This window comes from Carassius carassius, chromosome 38 (assembly GCF_963082965.1).
Source record: "Carassius carassius chromosome 38, fCarCar2.1, whole genome shotgun sequence".
Lineage (NCBI taxonomy): Eukaryota > Metazoa > Chordata > Actinopteri > Cypriniformes > Cyprinidae > Carassius > Carassius carassius.
The window spans coordinates 19,734,300-19,750,164 of record NC_081792.1 but is presented as its reverse complement, the minus strand read 5'-3'; the positions used below and the strand labels follow the sequence as shown (position 1 = coordinate 19,750,164).

Genomic DNA, 15,865 nt, shown 5'->3' with positions numbered 1-15,865 from the left:
ATTCTGAATTTACATCTTGCAATTGTATGGCTAATTTGTGGGGAAATACAAGTTTTTTCGATGTATACCTGAATGTGTAGAAATGTGTGAGTTTATATATTATTTGTGTGTGTTTGTGTTGGGTGCATAACGGAGTATTTCTGTGCTAAATACACTCCTTTCATTTCATCACAAAGGTATAATTCCTTGTATGGGCACTTCTCCCAGATGAGTGTGTGCACATCAACCGGAGCAAGAGCGCACTCATCAATGTGCTTCATCAGCCATAGTCAATTAATGTCAATACATTTTTTGTCCCTGTTTTAATTGTCAGTGTCACAGCGTGCAGACGATTGCTTATGAAAAAGCTGTGAGTGGTCGTGACTCTTTATCTCTGCCCACACCACATCCAGGAGCTCGATTTTTTCAGAGAGAAGTGGTACAGCTGTATATGTCTTTTATAAATCTGATAAAACTAAAGACTCTTCAGAGATATGAAGGTTGCAATACTACTCTATAGGTACTCAAGATTAACACGGGACTGGCAGAAACTGTGTGATATCGGCTTTAAAGACAACCACAACTGACGCTTAATTAGCTTTGAGGAAAGAGTGGAAAATATTCATGGGTTATTAACTCTTTTGCACTAAAAGTTTTGTTCACATAATAACTGGACCTTAGGGAAAATGTATTAATTCAAATGGAAAATGTATGCTCTGTCAGACAACTTGACTCAGCGACTTCTCTAGAAGTGACACTGTGAGGTGAATATCCCTGCTCAAGTGCCATTCAGTGTGCCTGAATGGAAATGTTTTTCTCTTTTTGATGCTTGGTTACTTTGAGTTTCATCCAGCATGATTTTGGCTTGAGTCTATAGACATTCTAGTGTACACTGACTTCACCAGGCGGCATTTTTTTAGATATGCCTTGCAGTATTATGTAAGTAATAAAGCCTCTGGCCACCCTCTCCCTTGTCTCCGTACAACGAGGGCTGTAATTGCATCCGCTTAAAGAGTGAGGAAATCAATTAGACATCACAGGCAGTGCTAAGGGGGCAGTGCTGACATGCACTGTCAGTGTCAACACTATCACATTCCCCCTCCATGCCTCGCGCCGCCATGTGTTACACATCACTCACTGTCTGTGTTAAATGGCAGTGTCCGTGGGGCTTCGAGCCAGTGATTGGTGGGAGGGAGCCACAACAAAGAGACCAAAACACAGTCCTGATCCACAGAGTTATGACAACATGTCCTCCCTTTAGGGCCTGGTGGGGTTATAATGAGAGCAGAAGGCCAGTAGGGGGCAGGGGAGAGAGAGGGAATGTGATGTCAAAGAGGACAGAATAAGCAAAGAGAATTAAGGCTGCAGCACTGGGCTACTCCCCCAGTTTCACTCACATCTGCAGGTCCACATTAGCTTTAGCTGCATTGCAGCCTTTTCCAGGTACGGATGAGTTATGCTCCTTGTGCAAAAGCTGCAGGGATTTTTTAAGTGCTACCAAGCATAGAAAACTGTCCTTGAAATAAATATAGAATACAATATTTTTACAGTGTTGCAAGTATTGTTATTACTCAGATATACTGTTAAGGCATTTGTTTGGCTCTATCTATTGTTATCTATCTGTTCATCCATCTGTCTATCCGTTGTCTGTCTGTCTGTCTATCTGTCTATCTGTGTATCTATCTCTCTGTCTGTCTGTCTATCTTTCGTCTGTCATTCTGTCATTCTATCTATTAATCCATCTATATATTGTTCTATCTATCATTATATTGTTATATGTTATTCTATCTATCATTATGTCTTTCTATATATATATGTTCTATTATTGTCTATCATTCTGTCCGTCTATCTATCTAGCTGTCTTTTTGGAATTCCAGTAAATTTTACTTATTGAAATTATATTTAACTGCATTATATTCAATTTCAAATTGCAACCATGCATCCTGATTTTCTCTGTTCAGGAACCGATTGAAATTTGAAAGATTTTCTCATTTCATTTCTGAATGACGCACATCCCTGATGTCCCATTTTCTATTTTGGGCTTCTATTTTGAATTCTGGTCGGTCTTCTCTTGCACATCTATGTGCATATTGAGTTGCAATTGTATTATTTTATATATCTTTTCTAGGCTGTCGTGAGTTAATTTTTCCTCAGCTGACCAAAAACAAGTCCACTGAGTGTCATGACAATAGCATCTACTGCAGCATTTCATTTACAGAGACCCGAAGCCCTTAAAGAGTTTCTTTAAATTATAACACAATCCTATGCTGCCATGCAAGCGATGGCATTTGCTCCAGGAAATGCGAATCTAGTTTAACTGCATCAAACTTAATTTTCTTTTCCTATGAACTCTGTCCTAATGCAGTGCTTGCTATAGTCACATGTCATGCACTCCAGCCCTTTCAACTCATTGATCTTTTCGCATGCATCGTTTGCTGTGAGTACAAGTGAGCGGTAATGGGGCTATTTATTCACGTGCCTAAAGCAATACTTTTTCATTGGTAATCATTAGATCATCATTGCAATGGAGGACATGAGCACTCTCATTTCTCTAAATCATTTCTCACCACCCCCCTCATGAACACGCACATTCCATTTATGCCCTGTTCGCCGCCTTCGCTTGCAAAACAATCTCATCGCTTCATAATCAAAATCACATTATTCAAATTTTGGAATGTCGCAGCGGCCACAGGGCAAACAAGAAATCAAACAGATTTTGAACCATAAATGAGTTTTATTCATGCGCGCACTGCCCGCGAGTCAAAGTATTAAAAGTTTTAAAGGCCCATCTTTTTCAATCATTCACTCCTTGTCTAAAAAAAACTTTTCATGGGTTAAGAAGGAACCAAATGAGACCTGCTTGTTTAAGTGTCTGTTAGAAAAGGGTAATTACTCGAGCAGTGACAGTAATAGCCGTCTCTTCTTGCTTAGACCTGACAGTGAGAGGATAATTCCAGTGAGTGTGTCATCTATAAATCTCCCTGTCCAGCATAGTGTCATTATACTGTACCAGTCACCTGCATCTCATCTCTGGCTAAAGCCCGGCCATCGTCTGATTATATTTAAGTGGCGTGCCACAAATCTAACCTTGTGACCCCTGACAGAAAAATCCTGTCTACATTTTAGCATTTTGATATGGATTCACTTTTGATTTAATGGCTTGGCCCCTTCAAAGTCAATCTAGCCAAAAAGTTCAAGGTACAGAAAACATTTCTTTCTTGTCACTCCTTTCAAAACCTCCCAGCCAAGTCTTATCGTAATCCCCATCAGGGCCCTCAGCATCTCAGCACCACGACTGGAGAAATCGTGCCGCTGTGTGAGGGTATTAGGCCTCTATCTAGAACGCTGGTGAAAGTGGGAACTAGCACTGGAGTTGAACGTGGGATAGGATTGTTCTATTGGTTGAGCTTAGGGGGAGGTATGGATTGTTATCTTGCTGTCAGACTCCCAGTTCTTATCTGAGTTAACAGCCTGGCTTCATTTACACTGGATTTATCTGTGTTTGAGCTGAAGTTGCCTTGCTAGGACATAGGGGCTACATTTGATGTGTCAATGGATTTGTGATGTTGTTTGCTTGTGATATGGATAAGCTCCCTGGTGAAAAGATCAGCAGAACTGATCACCAGCGGATGTTGTGTTGTGGTTGCTGGTGTGTTGTGCCCCTACTGTACTATTGCCTAGCCAAACGTTTTACTTTTTGCATAATGTCTGGGTCTCAAAGCTCATTTTGGCCATGAATTACTCGCGTAGACAGATGAAAGGAAAATTGATCAGCTGCAGTTCATTTAGCCCGTTTTAGGTACCAATATCTGAGATGATTGTGAAAACAAAAATGGATTTTTATGGAAAAAGGCACAACTGGCTAAAGAGAAAAGAAAAAAATATTGCGAAAACTGTTGTTCTGTGTTCTGTTTTTTGTTTTTTTTTTGCTTTTTGGAAACTATTTGCAATGATTTTTTGTTGATAAGAAAGCAAATAAAATCATTTATTTGAAATCTTTTGTAAAATGTGCAGTTGATAGAGAAGGATTTGTCCTAAGTACAGTAAATTAAAGATTTGCAAGTAAGTTTGAGGCTACTAATCTAGTGAACTTTGCCAGTTCTCTGAAGTTGCGTAAGGTTTGGAACCTACAGTTTTCTGCTAGCGCTTGCCAGATTGTATGCTATGTGGGCATTCTATTCTCGCCAGGTCTCCAACTAAGGCCTCGTTTACACTAGTGAGTTTTCGTGTGAAAATTAAATGAAAATAATTCTCATCTACACTTGCGTTTTCACTGCGTTTCAGAAACATTCTCCGTCCACACTACACAACCAAAAATGCATGTCGCCTGACCGTTCATGCAGGTACAACAATCGAGCATGATGTTATTGTTTACAAGGTCATCTAGGACAGGGGTTTTCAAACTGTGGGTCGCGACCCACTCGTGGGTCACGGAATGGAACAAGGTGGGTCGCACAAAGTCACTTGGCTGCAGCTAATTTTGCGTTTCAATGACACACAGACACTAACACAGTTCAGTCTAGGGCTGCACGAATGTGACGAGTGGGGCGGGGCCTAGTGCCATGGGAACAGAGCTAGGCCGGTGGAGTGATTGGGAAATGAGCAACACTCACCGGTCTCAAGAACCACGGAGGAGATCGGAAAGATACAAAAGAGGAGCGATGACAGTGAAGGACGAGAGAGGACCAGGCCTGGGTTTTATTTTGTGTTTGTTTTTTATTTGTGCACGGCAGTCATCCGAGAGGGGCTGTCGCGCTGTTTTGTGTTTATTTGGTTATTAAAACTTTGTTTGATTGTCCGCCGGTTCCCACCTCTTTCCACGAAGGAGTCATCGAGGCGGTGGGCTGGAGTGAGTTCGCCCCCCCCCCCCGGCAACTCACTCCAGCCCACCACATCGAGCACCCTCGGCGGCAGACTCCTTCGCCCTGCTCGATGGCACTGCGGATTCACCCCAGCGGCGAAGGATCTTCGGCAGCGCGCCCCTCCTTCCTCCCTGGCTTCGGCACCAGTGTAAAACATTAAAATCTTCACAATCACAGGAAGAAGGAGGCGGGAACTGGGAACCCACTCATCACAACGATATAGCCCACCAACATTAATAATGAACTGCAATATCCTTAGTGTGATTTTCAAATTGCAATTAAGTCCGTGTGCGTTGCGTGTTTTGAAGGTCTCAGAGCAATGTCATTAAAAGGTTCAATCGGTCTTTTTTTACCTATTTCACAATTATTTTAATCTCCAAACTGTTTTAGATAGTTCTGCTTTGCTTCTTATGCTTTTCTAAAAAAGTGTTGGATTGTGCTCCGTTCTCGCCGACACACACGGAAGGATCATGAATGCAACAAAACACAGCAGCGCAGATCACACTTCACTGGAGTGAGCCTGCTTCACGTTTTTATGGACACTACATATTTTAACGCCAGTAAACAAAAATTAAAACTTGTAAATTTGTAGTGAAATTTTCAGTTGTACTCTAAAATAAAATGGTTATTTTTCTTAAATACTTAATTTCTGTCATAAAAATTTTAAGTAAGATTAGGTTTAAAGTAATTTCACTCGTTGTTTTTTTTTTTTTTTTAATATTTTGGTGGGTCGTGAAATATATTACACTTGTCTAGGTGGGTCGTGGAATGGAAAAGTTTGGGAACCACTGATCTAGGATACACAGAGTGAATGTGGGCAGCCACGCCATTGTTTTCAAAAGTCTCAGTTTTGGTTCGTTTACACTGAAACCCAACCCCAGAGGTTTCAAACTAAAACGGGGTCTGCAGCGTTTTTGAGGGTAAAAAACACCGGGGTAGTGTAAACGACAGGTGTAACTATAGCAAAAGTTATGCTATTTAACATGAAAATGCATTAGTGTAAATGTAGCCCAACTTAACTAGCACGACTTTGTTAGATCATGTACAGTAAGTTTCATCAACTGGTAATGCTGGTGAACGTCTTTGTTATAACAGTAAACCAGTTAGACCAGCACTAGCCTAGAGCAGGAAAATTGATATACATTTGACTGTAGTGCAAAGATCATTGTTCTTAATGTTCTCAAATTCCATTTATTATACAAGTTAATATGTTTCTCTTTTTGTTGCCTAGGAGATTAACTTGTTTATTTCCATGGTTATGTGGAGTGTTAACGGTTATAGCAGCAGCAGTTTAATGAGAAACAGCATGTTTCTTTCCCTGTGAGGCTGTGCACGTGGTGTGCTGGGAGGTGTACGCTTGACTGGGCTTTGGGCCTAATTATTTGCACCTTAACTTTCAGAATTGTTCTTTTATAATTTACACATCTTTGTAGCTTTCACATGAGTTCTTCAGAGACCAGATCTTGCCCTGTTGCTGCCTATTAATAATGATGGATGTTTGACTGATAAGTAGCAGGAGAGGGGGGGCTGTTCAGTCTCTCGGGCTCTGTCATTGTTCTGTATTTGTTATTTTAGGAGTCAGCACATTCATTCAGCCCAATAAGAGATGAAGAATGAGGGGCTCACTTCCGTCTGCCACCCCTGGCGCTGCTCTGCGTCAATGCCTCTCTGTCCCTCACAGTGCTTGGGCCACCAAACCAAAGCCCAATTGCAGCGTTCTGCCAGTCACACACATACATACACACACACACATGCTCCTGAGTGCACACACAGAAATATGCTCTCTCATCTGCCCAGTTATGACATTTACACACTCTCACACAATGCTGTAGTCTTATTATTAAGAGGTTGCTGTTCATTTTACTAAATAAACTAAGCAGAGCAGTGTGTCTTCAATTACAATTAAAGTAACCGCCATTCTTATACGAGAGATTGGCTGTACAATTTGCAATTTCAGAAACTTTTTAAAGGCTTTAGAGACCTAGTGGGCAGAAACTGTTTTGAAAGCACAAACGTTTACGTTTAGCCCTTTTCCACCAAGGTAATTCTAAGATAAAGTGTAAAATAAGAAATATAGAGATACAGACTCACATTGTGAGAAGGAAATAAAATTGCAATTGTGAGATATAAAGTCACAATTATATTTGTATTCATTTAAAATAGATTGCATATAAAGTAGATACAATACAGTTTAAAAGTTTGGGTCAATAAGATTACAAAAACAATTCAGCAAGGATGCATTAAATTGATGAAAAGTGACAGTACAGACTTTGTTGCAAATTTTTTGTAAATAAATGCTGTTCTTTTAAGGATGAATCACAGATTCCACCAAAAATATTAAGCAGCACAACTGTTTCAACATTAATAATAATATTAATGTTTCTTGAGCTTCAAATCAGCATATTAAATTGATTTCTGATAGATCCTGTGACGCTGGAAACTGGAGTTGCTGAAAATTCAACTTTGCCATTATAGAAATTAATGAAACATTTCACAATATTATTATTATTTTTTTTTTATTCTATCTGTTTTCTTTATATTATATTATTTAAAATCCCATGCTACGTGTACTGTGTTAACCTAACTGAGACTTGTTATAGCACTTATATATCATTGCTCTTTTTGTTGTTTTTGATTGCTTCCACTGTCTTCATCTGTAAGTCGCTTTGGATAAAAGCGTCTGCTAAATGAATAAATGTAAATGTAAATGTAATATTATTGTTTTTACTGTATTTTTGATCAAATGAAGCCTTGGTGAGCATAAAAGACTTATGTATATATATATATATATATTTCTTTCTCCTTTTAAAAATTGTTACACTTCAGAACCATTTAAATTTAGATGAGGATGTTAAACAATGGTGGGGAAAAAAATAACAGCAACAAAATATCTTCTATGTCAACTACCTATCAGTATGTATCAGTTCTTAAATGGTCTTTGTTCATTCATCTTCCAAAAACAAATAATCTGGATACCCACCCTTTAGGAAAGAGTGAGGAAAGTACATGAGCTCAGCCTGTTCTTCATCAACAAGCTCAAGTTCTACTCAGGAAATGATATTGCTCTTTCCTGTGGTTTTAGACACCCTGATAGTACACACAGATAGTACACACATTCAGTGTTGTCAAAAGTCTGTGGGAAGAGCCCTTGACCTCACACATGCCCGTGATCTCTCTGCACTCAGTCCTCTCATGCCCCCTCACACACACATTGACACATGTGAGGAAAGAGAGTTGGCAGTTGAAGGATTTTCACACAGCACCCTGATAAGAGCCTTATAAAAAGTTAGCTGTGCTCACCAAACTCTCTTGTTCTCTTTGAGAGCAAAACAGCAAATAGTTTACCTGGCATGAATCGATATTCAATTAACCAGACCAGCCTCTTGTTGTGGCCGTTTATCAATAGCTTGTTTTAAGTGCATTTGCTTAATCAGAAGCTATTTACAGCTGCAACCAAATAAACCAAAGTATAAAAACTATTTGGAAAGTTTTTCGATAGAGAAGCAGACACCCCTCAAGAGGAAAGTGCCTGGGTCCTGTCAGTGGATGTGCCAGCAATAAATAAATCACCTGATGCCAGGCTATTATCGTTTTTTAATTAGTTAGGTTAGTCTGTCCTTTCAACTTAGCTTTCTGTAATAGTTTAGGGTTTTTCAGTTGTAATTAAAAAAAAAATGTTTTCAGGTTTTAGGGCTGCTAATGTTAACACATTATTTGAGCAAATCATCATGTTTTAACAAACACATTGGGCTTGATGAGCAGAAGAAACTTCTTTCAAAAACATTAAAAATAGTAATGTTTCCAAACTTTTGGTCTGTACTGTATATATATATATATATATATATATATATATATATATATATATGTAGCCTACAGTTCATTGAACTTCTCCAACATTTAAAGTCACAATTGTATTGATACATATATACATACACACATACACTAGTGTTCAAAATTTTGGGGCCAGGAAGGGTTTTTTTTTTTGTTTTGTTTTTTTTACCTTTTATGCTCATCAAGGCTGCATTATTTGATCAAAATATAGTAAAAACAGTACTACAGTGAAATATTATTACAAAATTTGAAACAAATGATTTTTATTTTAATGCATTTTACAATATAATTTATTCCTGTGATGGCAAAGATGCTGATTTGATGCTCAAGGAACACTTCTTCTTATCATCAATTTTGAAAACAGTTGTGCTGTCAAATAATTTTGTGGAAATGGTAAGATTTTCCAGAATTCTTTAGTGAATAGAAAATTCAAAAGAGTATTTATTTAAAGCAGAATTTTTTTAATGCCACTTTTGCTCAACTTAATGCATTCTTGATTCATTTATATATATAAAAAATCTTCCTTGCACCAAACCTTAAAACATTATATATTATGTACATATTTTTCTCCATATCACACCTTAATATAGTTGATAATGAAAGGTTAATAATTGTGTGTTCATGCCAATCAGAGCTGTAATAATGTCATGTTACTTTTTGTTAGCAAGTAAGTTCTGAATATCTTAATGTTTACTCATAATCAGAGATAGTACTTTCCAGCGACTGGATTACCATCATATAATGATAACCATCATAAATTTGACCCTGGACCACAAAACCTTGTTTTTGTAAAATTTACATTTATACATCATCTGAATGCTGAATAAATAAGCTTTCCATTGATGTATGGTTTGTTAGGATCGGACAATATTTGGCCACGATACAACTATTTGAAAATCTGGAATCTGAGGGTGAAACAAAATCAAAATACTGAGAAAATCACTTTTCAAGTTGCCCAAATGAAGTTCTTAGCTATGCATATTATACATACATACTAATCAAAAATTAAGTTTTGATATATTTTCGGTAGGAAATTTACAAAATATCTTTACGGAACTTGATCTTTAGTCTATATCCTAATGATTTTTGGCAAAAAAGAAATATCAATAATTTTTAGTTTTTTTGGCTATTGCTAAAAATATACTCTAGTGACTCAAGACTGGTTCCGTGGTGCAGGGTCGCAAATGATAGCCATCATAAAAAAAACCTGATGCAAAAGTGTGTGGCATGTTTGCGAATCAAACCTCTTAGCATGGGCAGTTCTGAGCTTTTTCTTAAAGAATTTAAGGCAGCATGAAAGCACCCTTGACTGCAGAGCTGACTCTGTTTGGCAAGCGGCCTGTGCATATTCTTGGCAAAAGGCAGGTGACAACAGCAAAGCCTGGGATAAAGCCTTGTTGTATAAGCCATGGAACAACTGTTAGCTGTCCAGTTCCTGCCCTTTGTCTTTTCTCACTGACATTCAGCATTGTTCACTCTTGGTCCTTTGTGTGGCCTGGTATGTTCCAGTCAATGGAGGAGCCTTTTAATACGACTGAGATCTTTTCACTGTTTTCTGCGGAATGGAAAAGCCACAGAATATGAAACGCACTGGACTAGATTTTCCCTAACGTGTTTCTTTTTCTTTCTCTCTCAACCACTCCTTCTCATTCTCTTTCTAACTTTCTCTCTCTTTTCTTTTGAGTGACTATAGTGGATTTGAAAACAAAGCTCTGCCTCACTGCCTTTTTCAGCTGCATCTCAACATGAATGGTGTTAGCACAGCAGATGTGGCGCTCTTTCCAGCTCATTTCTGATGGAAATCAATCCGTTTGGAACCTACTAAAAAACTTTTTGCGACATTCGCTGTTTTTATAGCGTTACATTTGAGCCATCTCTCAATCATGAGTGAGATGGATGCAAATGAAAATCCTGAGACAGTAAACACTTAATTTGTTGTCATAAAATTTCAAATTTTATGCTTGTTTTTAGTGTGGATTCCTCTGTTGTGCCCCATTCATTTCTGGCATCGCTTCCTGTGAATACTAATGAGGATGTTTCTCAGTCAGAGCTGTGAAATGATAGGTGCTCTCTGTTTTTGGTTTGATGGTTCACATTTGCTTCTCTCACTCACACCTCATCAATTTGCTCTAGGAATTGTTTGATTTTGCTTATTTTCAGCCAGTGTTATAATTGGGGAAGGTAAAAGGCACTCCAATAAGAGCTGGTGTTGAGGAGGGGTTAAACTCAGCTGGAACAATGTTCTGCCACCCTTGATTCAAACTAGATGATTGGCAGTCAATCCAATTCACTTCAAATGTGCATTTATCTCTGCACATGCATTTGGTCTTAGATTGGTCTTTGATGTTCCTTAATTATGGTACCCTCTAAAAGCTGATAAAGGTATTTGTCTAGACTGGCTCTTTTTGGATTAAAATTAAAAACCCATGATATAGATTGATGAGGTCATATCAACACAATTGGTTTACATAATGAATTGTCCTTGCCATTGCTAATCAAAGGCTGGCATTTTATTGAACTTAAATTATGGTATTTTTCTATTTTTTTGTTTTGTTTTGTTACCTTTTCCCCAGGTAATGTATGAATCAATAAAAATCTTGAATGCAATGCATTCATAAATTATTTTTACATTTTATTATTATTATTCCTTGTAAAACATGAACGGATAGGATGAAGATCTTGAATGCAGTGTAGATATTTCACATTAGATGAAAGCAACTGTTAAATGCTAAATAGTTTATTTACATTTTTTATTTTTTTATTATTATTATTATTATTTTACTCCAGTTCATACATGAATTGATATAATGTAGACCTTAAATGGAATATAATTCACTTAATAAAAGCATTTCTTTTCTTTTTTTTTCTTTTTCTTTTTTCTTATTTTATAGTTTTGCCCCAGTTAATGCATTAATTGATTTTCTAAGGATTTTCTAAGGTCGAATCGGAATTTTCTAATCTTGCTAATATTCGACTAGTCGAATCATATGTTGGGGGGCAGGGCAAAATACATTGAGTCAAGTCAGACAATTGACAGCCATAATTACTGATGTTAACACACAGGGAAAATGTGTAACGAACGCCTCGCAGATACAAATGGGGTAAATAATGTTTTATGGTTTGATTAAAAGACTGCACGGCTCTGAATAAACTCATTTTGTGGACACGTTCTTCATGCAACAATGTGCAAAAACACAGCAGTCAAACTCTAAAAATTAACAGCGTTTATTATAATGGTGTTCTCGTTATAATGGTATTTGTTTGACAGTCCCAGTCATAGTTATTAATATTCTGCTGTTTGTCCTGCTCGCACTGCGTGCTAAGGAGATAATCACCATAGTACTACAATGAAGCGCTTGACTCAACCAAACGCATTTTATATCAGTTAAATAACATATCAACAATATATATAAACCAGCTGAAATGTTTTGAAATCACTTGAACCCTACCTGATCAAATAAATCTGCAGGTTCTATGTGAAATCAGACATTTGAGCTCTCACATATAGTCAGAATGGCATAATCATAACAGCCCATGAATATTCGACTGTGAGATTGGTAGTCGAATCAGGCTCCTCGAATCGAAGCATCAAATCTTCGACTATTCGTGGTCACCCCTAGAACTAATATAATGTAACTGGATAATCTCCCAAATGCATAAATTAATAAAATGATCAACAGATCTAATGATTCCCCCACTTCTCTTTCAAAAGGCTAAATATTTGGCATAGATGATGGGGCATTTAAGGTTATGGATGACCTCAAGGTTCATCAAAAAGTAATATACCAGCATCTCACTGAAAAGCATCGGAGCTTCTTTGATTCCCATGCCTAAAGGACATAAGACTGTTCAATCTGTTGCGTAAGACTTCTGGGAAAGGATAAACCATTTTGGGTCTGCTTCTGAAGACCAGAGGGCTTTTGAAAATCAGCCCCAAACTTTTGACCCTGCGAGGAGATTGATTGCTTTCAGTGTAATTCTCTTCACTTCCTGCGTGCAGGGGGCCGGACTAATAGTTGTCCCTCGTGTCCAGCGCAGAGGTCTGCCTGGTTCCTCTCCCTCTGAGTTGAGTCGACCCACCCCCATCGCCGCCTCATGAGTGGGGGAGCGTTTCCCAGGGACAAAAGAATGAATATGTAATGAAAAGAAAGGGAAAGGGGTAGGAGCGTACTCATCAGAGTAAATAGATGTATCCAACCTGACAAGTGTTTGTCAAGGGATCAAGGAAGTGCTAAAAACTCTTATTTATTTTCCACCTCTGCCATATAAGTGCAGTTACTTTCTTATTACAAACTGCTCAGATCGGGGAAGCTCTCCAAGGCAAAGCCTGCAGTTCAGAGTTTCAGAAACATCAGACTTTAGCTCCCTCCCTCCCTCTCTCCCCCAGAAATCTGGCACACATGGTATGTTCCGTTTAAAAGAGAGCATGTCATCTCTGAATGCACTGTGTTCTCTCTGGAAGCAGCTGCTGGGAGCGCGGCTTTTCAGCGGGAACTCTCTCTCACTCCTCTACCTGCTGTTTCGTTTGTCCGTTACGTTCTTTCACACGCTCTCTCTCTCTCTCTCTCTCTCTCTCTCTTATTCTAGCACATGCTCAGCTGTCTTTCAAACACTAAGAGAGGACAGGTAGTGATTAGGTCTTTTCTGCTGGGATAAAAAGGAAGGGAGTCAGACTTGGGATTTTTTTCCTCTTCTCCAGCATGTGTTTCGTATGTATGGTCTAAACTGTGGCAGCCCAGGAGGGATAAAGGGGGACTGGGGACCCGCAGCTTGTTCTACCCCCTGACAGAGCCCTTGACACCATGCAACTCTGTGTGGATTTGCTTCTCAGGGCAAAATCCTGAAAATGATGGAGGACAACAAGCAGCTGGCTCAGCGGATCGACGGGGCCATCCAGTCGGCTAGCCAGGAGGTGACCAACCTGCGCTCTGAGCTCTCTGCTACCAGCCACAGACTGGCCGAGCTGGGGGCTTGTAACCCTGTTGGCCTGGAGAACAACCAGCAGAACCACCATCACCACCTCCACGGTAAGATGTGTGTCAAGTTTTGCTTCAGTGTTTGGTCTGTGTGCTACAGTTCAACTTGTTACTGTGGAGACCGGAGAATAGTATATAGTTAATTTTTAAGGGTGTTTGTGGGTGGGAATAAGCTTTTGTTGAGAGAAGAAAGTAAAGAGGGGAGGACAGGGGCAGCTGATCCTGTTCTTCACTGCCATGTCCCGTTTCCTGGGTAGCCAGTGGGACGGCTTTCCAATGCAGCTGTGACATATCAGGCAGAGAGAGGCCAGAGAGAGAGAAGAAAAATGAAAGCTGACATCGGGATTGGTTGTCTTCATAACTTCGCTCTCTGACTGATTCACAGGGAATAACATCAAACATGTGGTTCAGTTCTGATACTGAAACTTAGTTAAAGGTAAAGTTTTAACTTTTTTGTGATGTTAATACACCTTTTTATCCTATCTTCTAGCTTTTAGATGACTATTAAGACAGACTTTTTTGTAGAATGTTGTATCCAAAAAGTGGCTTTTGTGAGCATCTTGACAAGCCCAACAACGCAATATTGACCTAACCAATGGCATGAGGTGATATTGTCTGTTTGTCGACCAATGGCAGACAGGATAGTGTTTAACACTATTATTGTTTGCAATTTTGGTGCCACAGAAAAATCACCTTCAATCTGGTGATTACTGCAATTTTCCAAAATATTGCCATGTCGAAGGAGCAGTTTACCCCAAAAATTAAATACTGAAACACTTTTCTCAATAATCTCATAATTTTTGAAAATAATCTCAAATTATTTTATCGCATGTAATAATGCATAATTAATTGTTATTATAATATTACGTACATTTAACATGTGTAACAAGGGCACCTTAAAATAAAGTGTTACCCAGTATTTTATCAGAGACTATAGATTACCCAAGATGCATCACTCATATACTGTAGTTTTTAATGGAAAAAAATGCAATGGTCAACGAAGAAAGACCCGCCTTCTGAATAAAAGAGCCAATCGATAATCGGTATAAGTCACTGCAGCTGCCATTAGAAGTCCTGGTAGCTATAGAAACAGTCAGCATTCTGGAGACGTACGCATGAGCACTAGCTGGTCTAAGTGTATGACATTTGAGCAAAAGAAACAACATTTATGAGACATTATTGTCAGATTTAATTGGTGATTTTAAATATAAAATGTAATCTTAAGCATAGTGAATAGTTTCAGATAATTTGTTGTTTCCACATTCAAAGAGATGCTCGTGAGGCGTTTCAAAGATGGCCACTGAATGAAATGAGTTGCCTTAAAGAGACTGTGATATTATTCATCTTAGTTTTAGTAAATTTTTAACATGTCAAACTTATACATATACAAAATACATATACATAATCAATTTAAAAATGCTTTTGAAAGAAATCTCTTATGCTCACCAAGGCTGCATTTGATCAAGAATACATTAAAAAAGTAATATTCTGAAATATTATTACAATTAAAAGTAACTATTCAAATGTATTTTAAAATGTAATATATCGCTGTGATAGCAAAGCGTTTCAGCAGTCATCACTCCAGTCACATGATCCATCAATAATCATTCTACAGTACTTTGGTGCTCAAGAAACTGTTGACAACAGTTGTGCTGCTTAATATTTTTGTGGAAACAAATAGGAAGCTTAGGGGAACAGCATTTATTTGAAATCAAAATCTCCTTTAACATTTTAAATTACTTTACTGTCAGTTTTGATCAATTAAATGCATCATTTCAATGCATTCTTTCAACCTTTTCATGAAAACTGAATTTATAATGAGCAAAAGTATGTCATGTTTAATAACTGTTGTTTAATGTTAATGTTATCAATTGCATTAACTGATTAAACCCTATTGTAAAGTGTTACCAAAACTACCCTACATGCTCATATATCATTGTGCATTGTGACTCATCTTTTTTTACTTGCCATCTCAACTTTCACCTCATGTTGTCTCCGAAATGGAAGTTAGGTGTGGTGAGAGCTGTCCGGTTCTGTTGTACAGATTTCATAGCCCAAGGCAGTTTTTTATTCAGGCTAAAGCTCATGTTAAGCAGTTTGGACAGTGTCTGGGTGTGCAGGACGTGGACTAATGTATTGATAATTTGTCAGGTTGATGATGTTACAGGGGTTACAACATGCAGGGCAGCCCAGCGGTTGGCGGCCCTCTCCCTGGTT

The 15,865-nt window shown here is 38.3% G+C and overlaps 1 protein-coding gene across 4 annotated transcripts in view; it reads left to right on the top strand.

The window, feature by feature from the left end:
* The window catches only part of LOC132119523 (kazrin-like), a 146,208-nt gene that overhangs the window by 60,112 nt on the left and 70,231 nt on the right, over positions 1–15,865 (top strand). The window contains exon 3 of one of the 4 annotated variants that reach the window (XM_059529564.1): positions 13,504–13,699. The exons of the other annotated variants lie outside the window; for them this stretch is intronic. Coding sequence (XP_059385547.1) covers positions 13,504–13,699 — 196 coding nt within the window. The remainder of the gene's footprint in view (positions 1–13,503; positions 13,700–15,865) is intronic. 4 annotated transcript variants of the gene reach the window in all.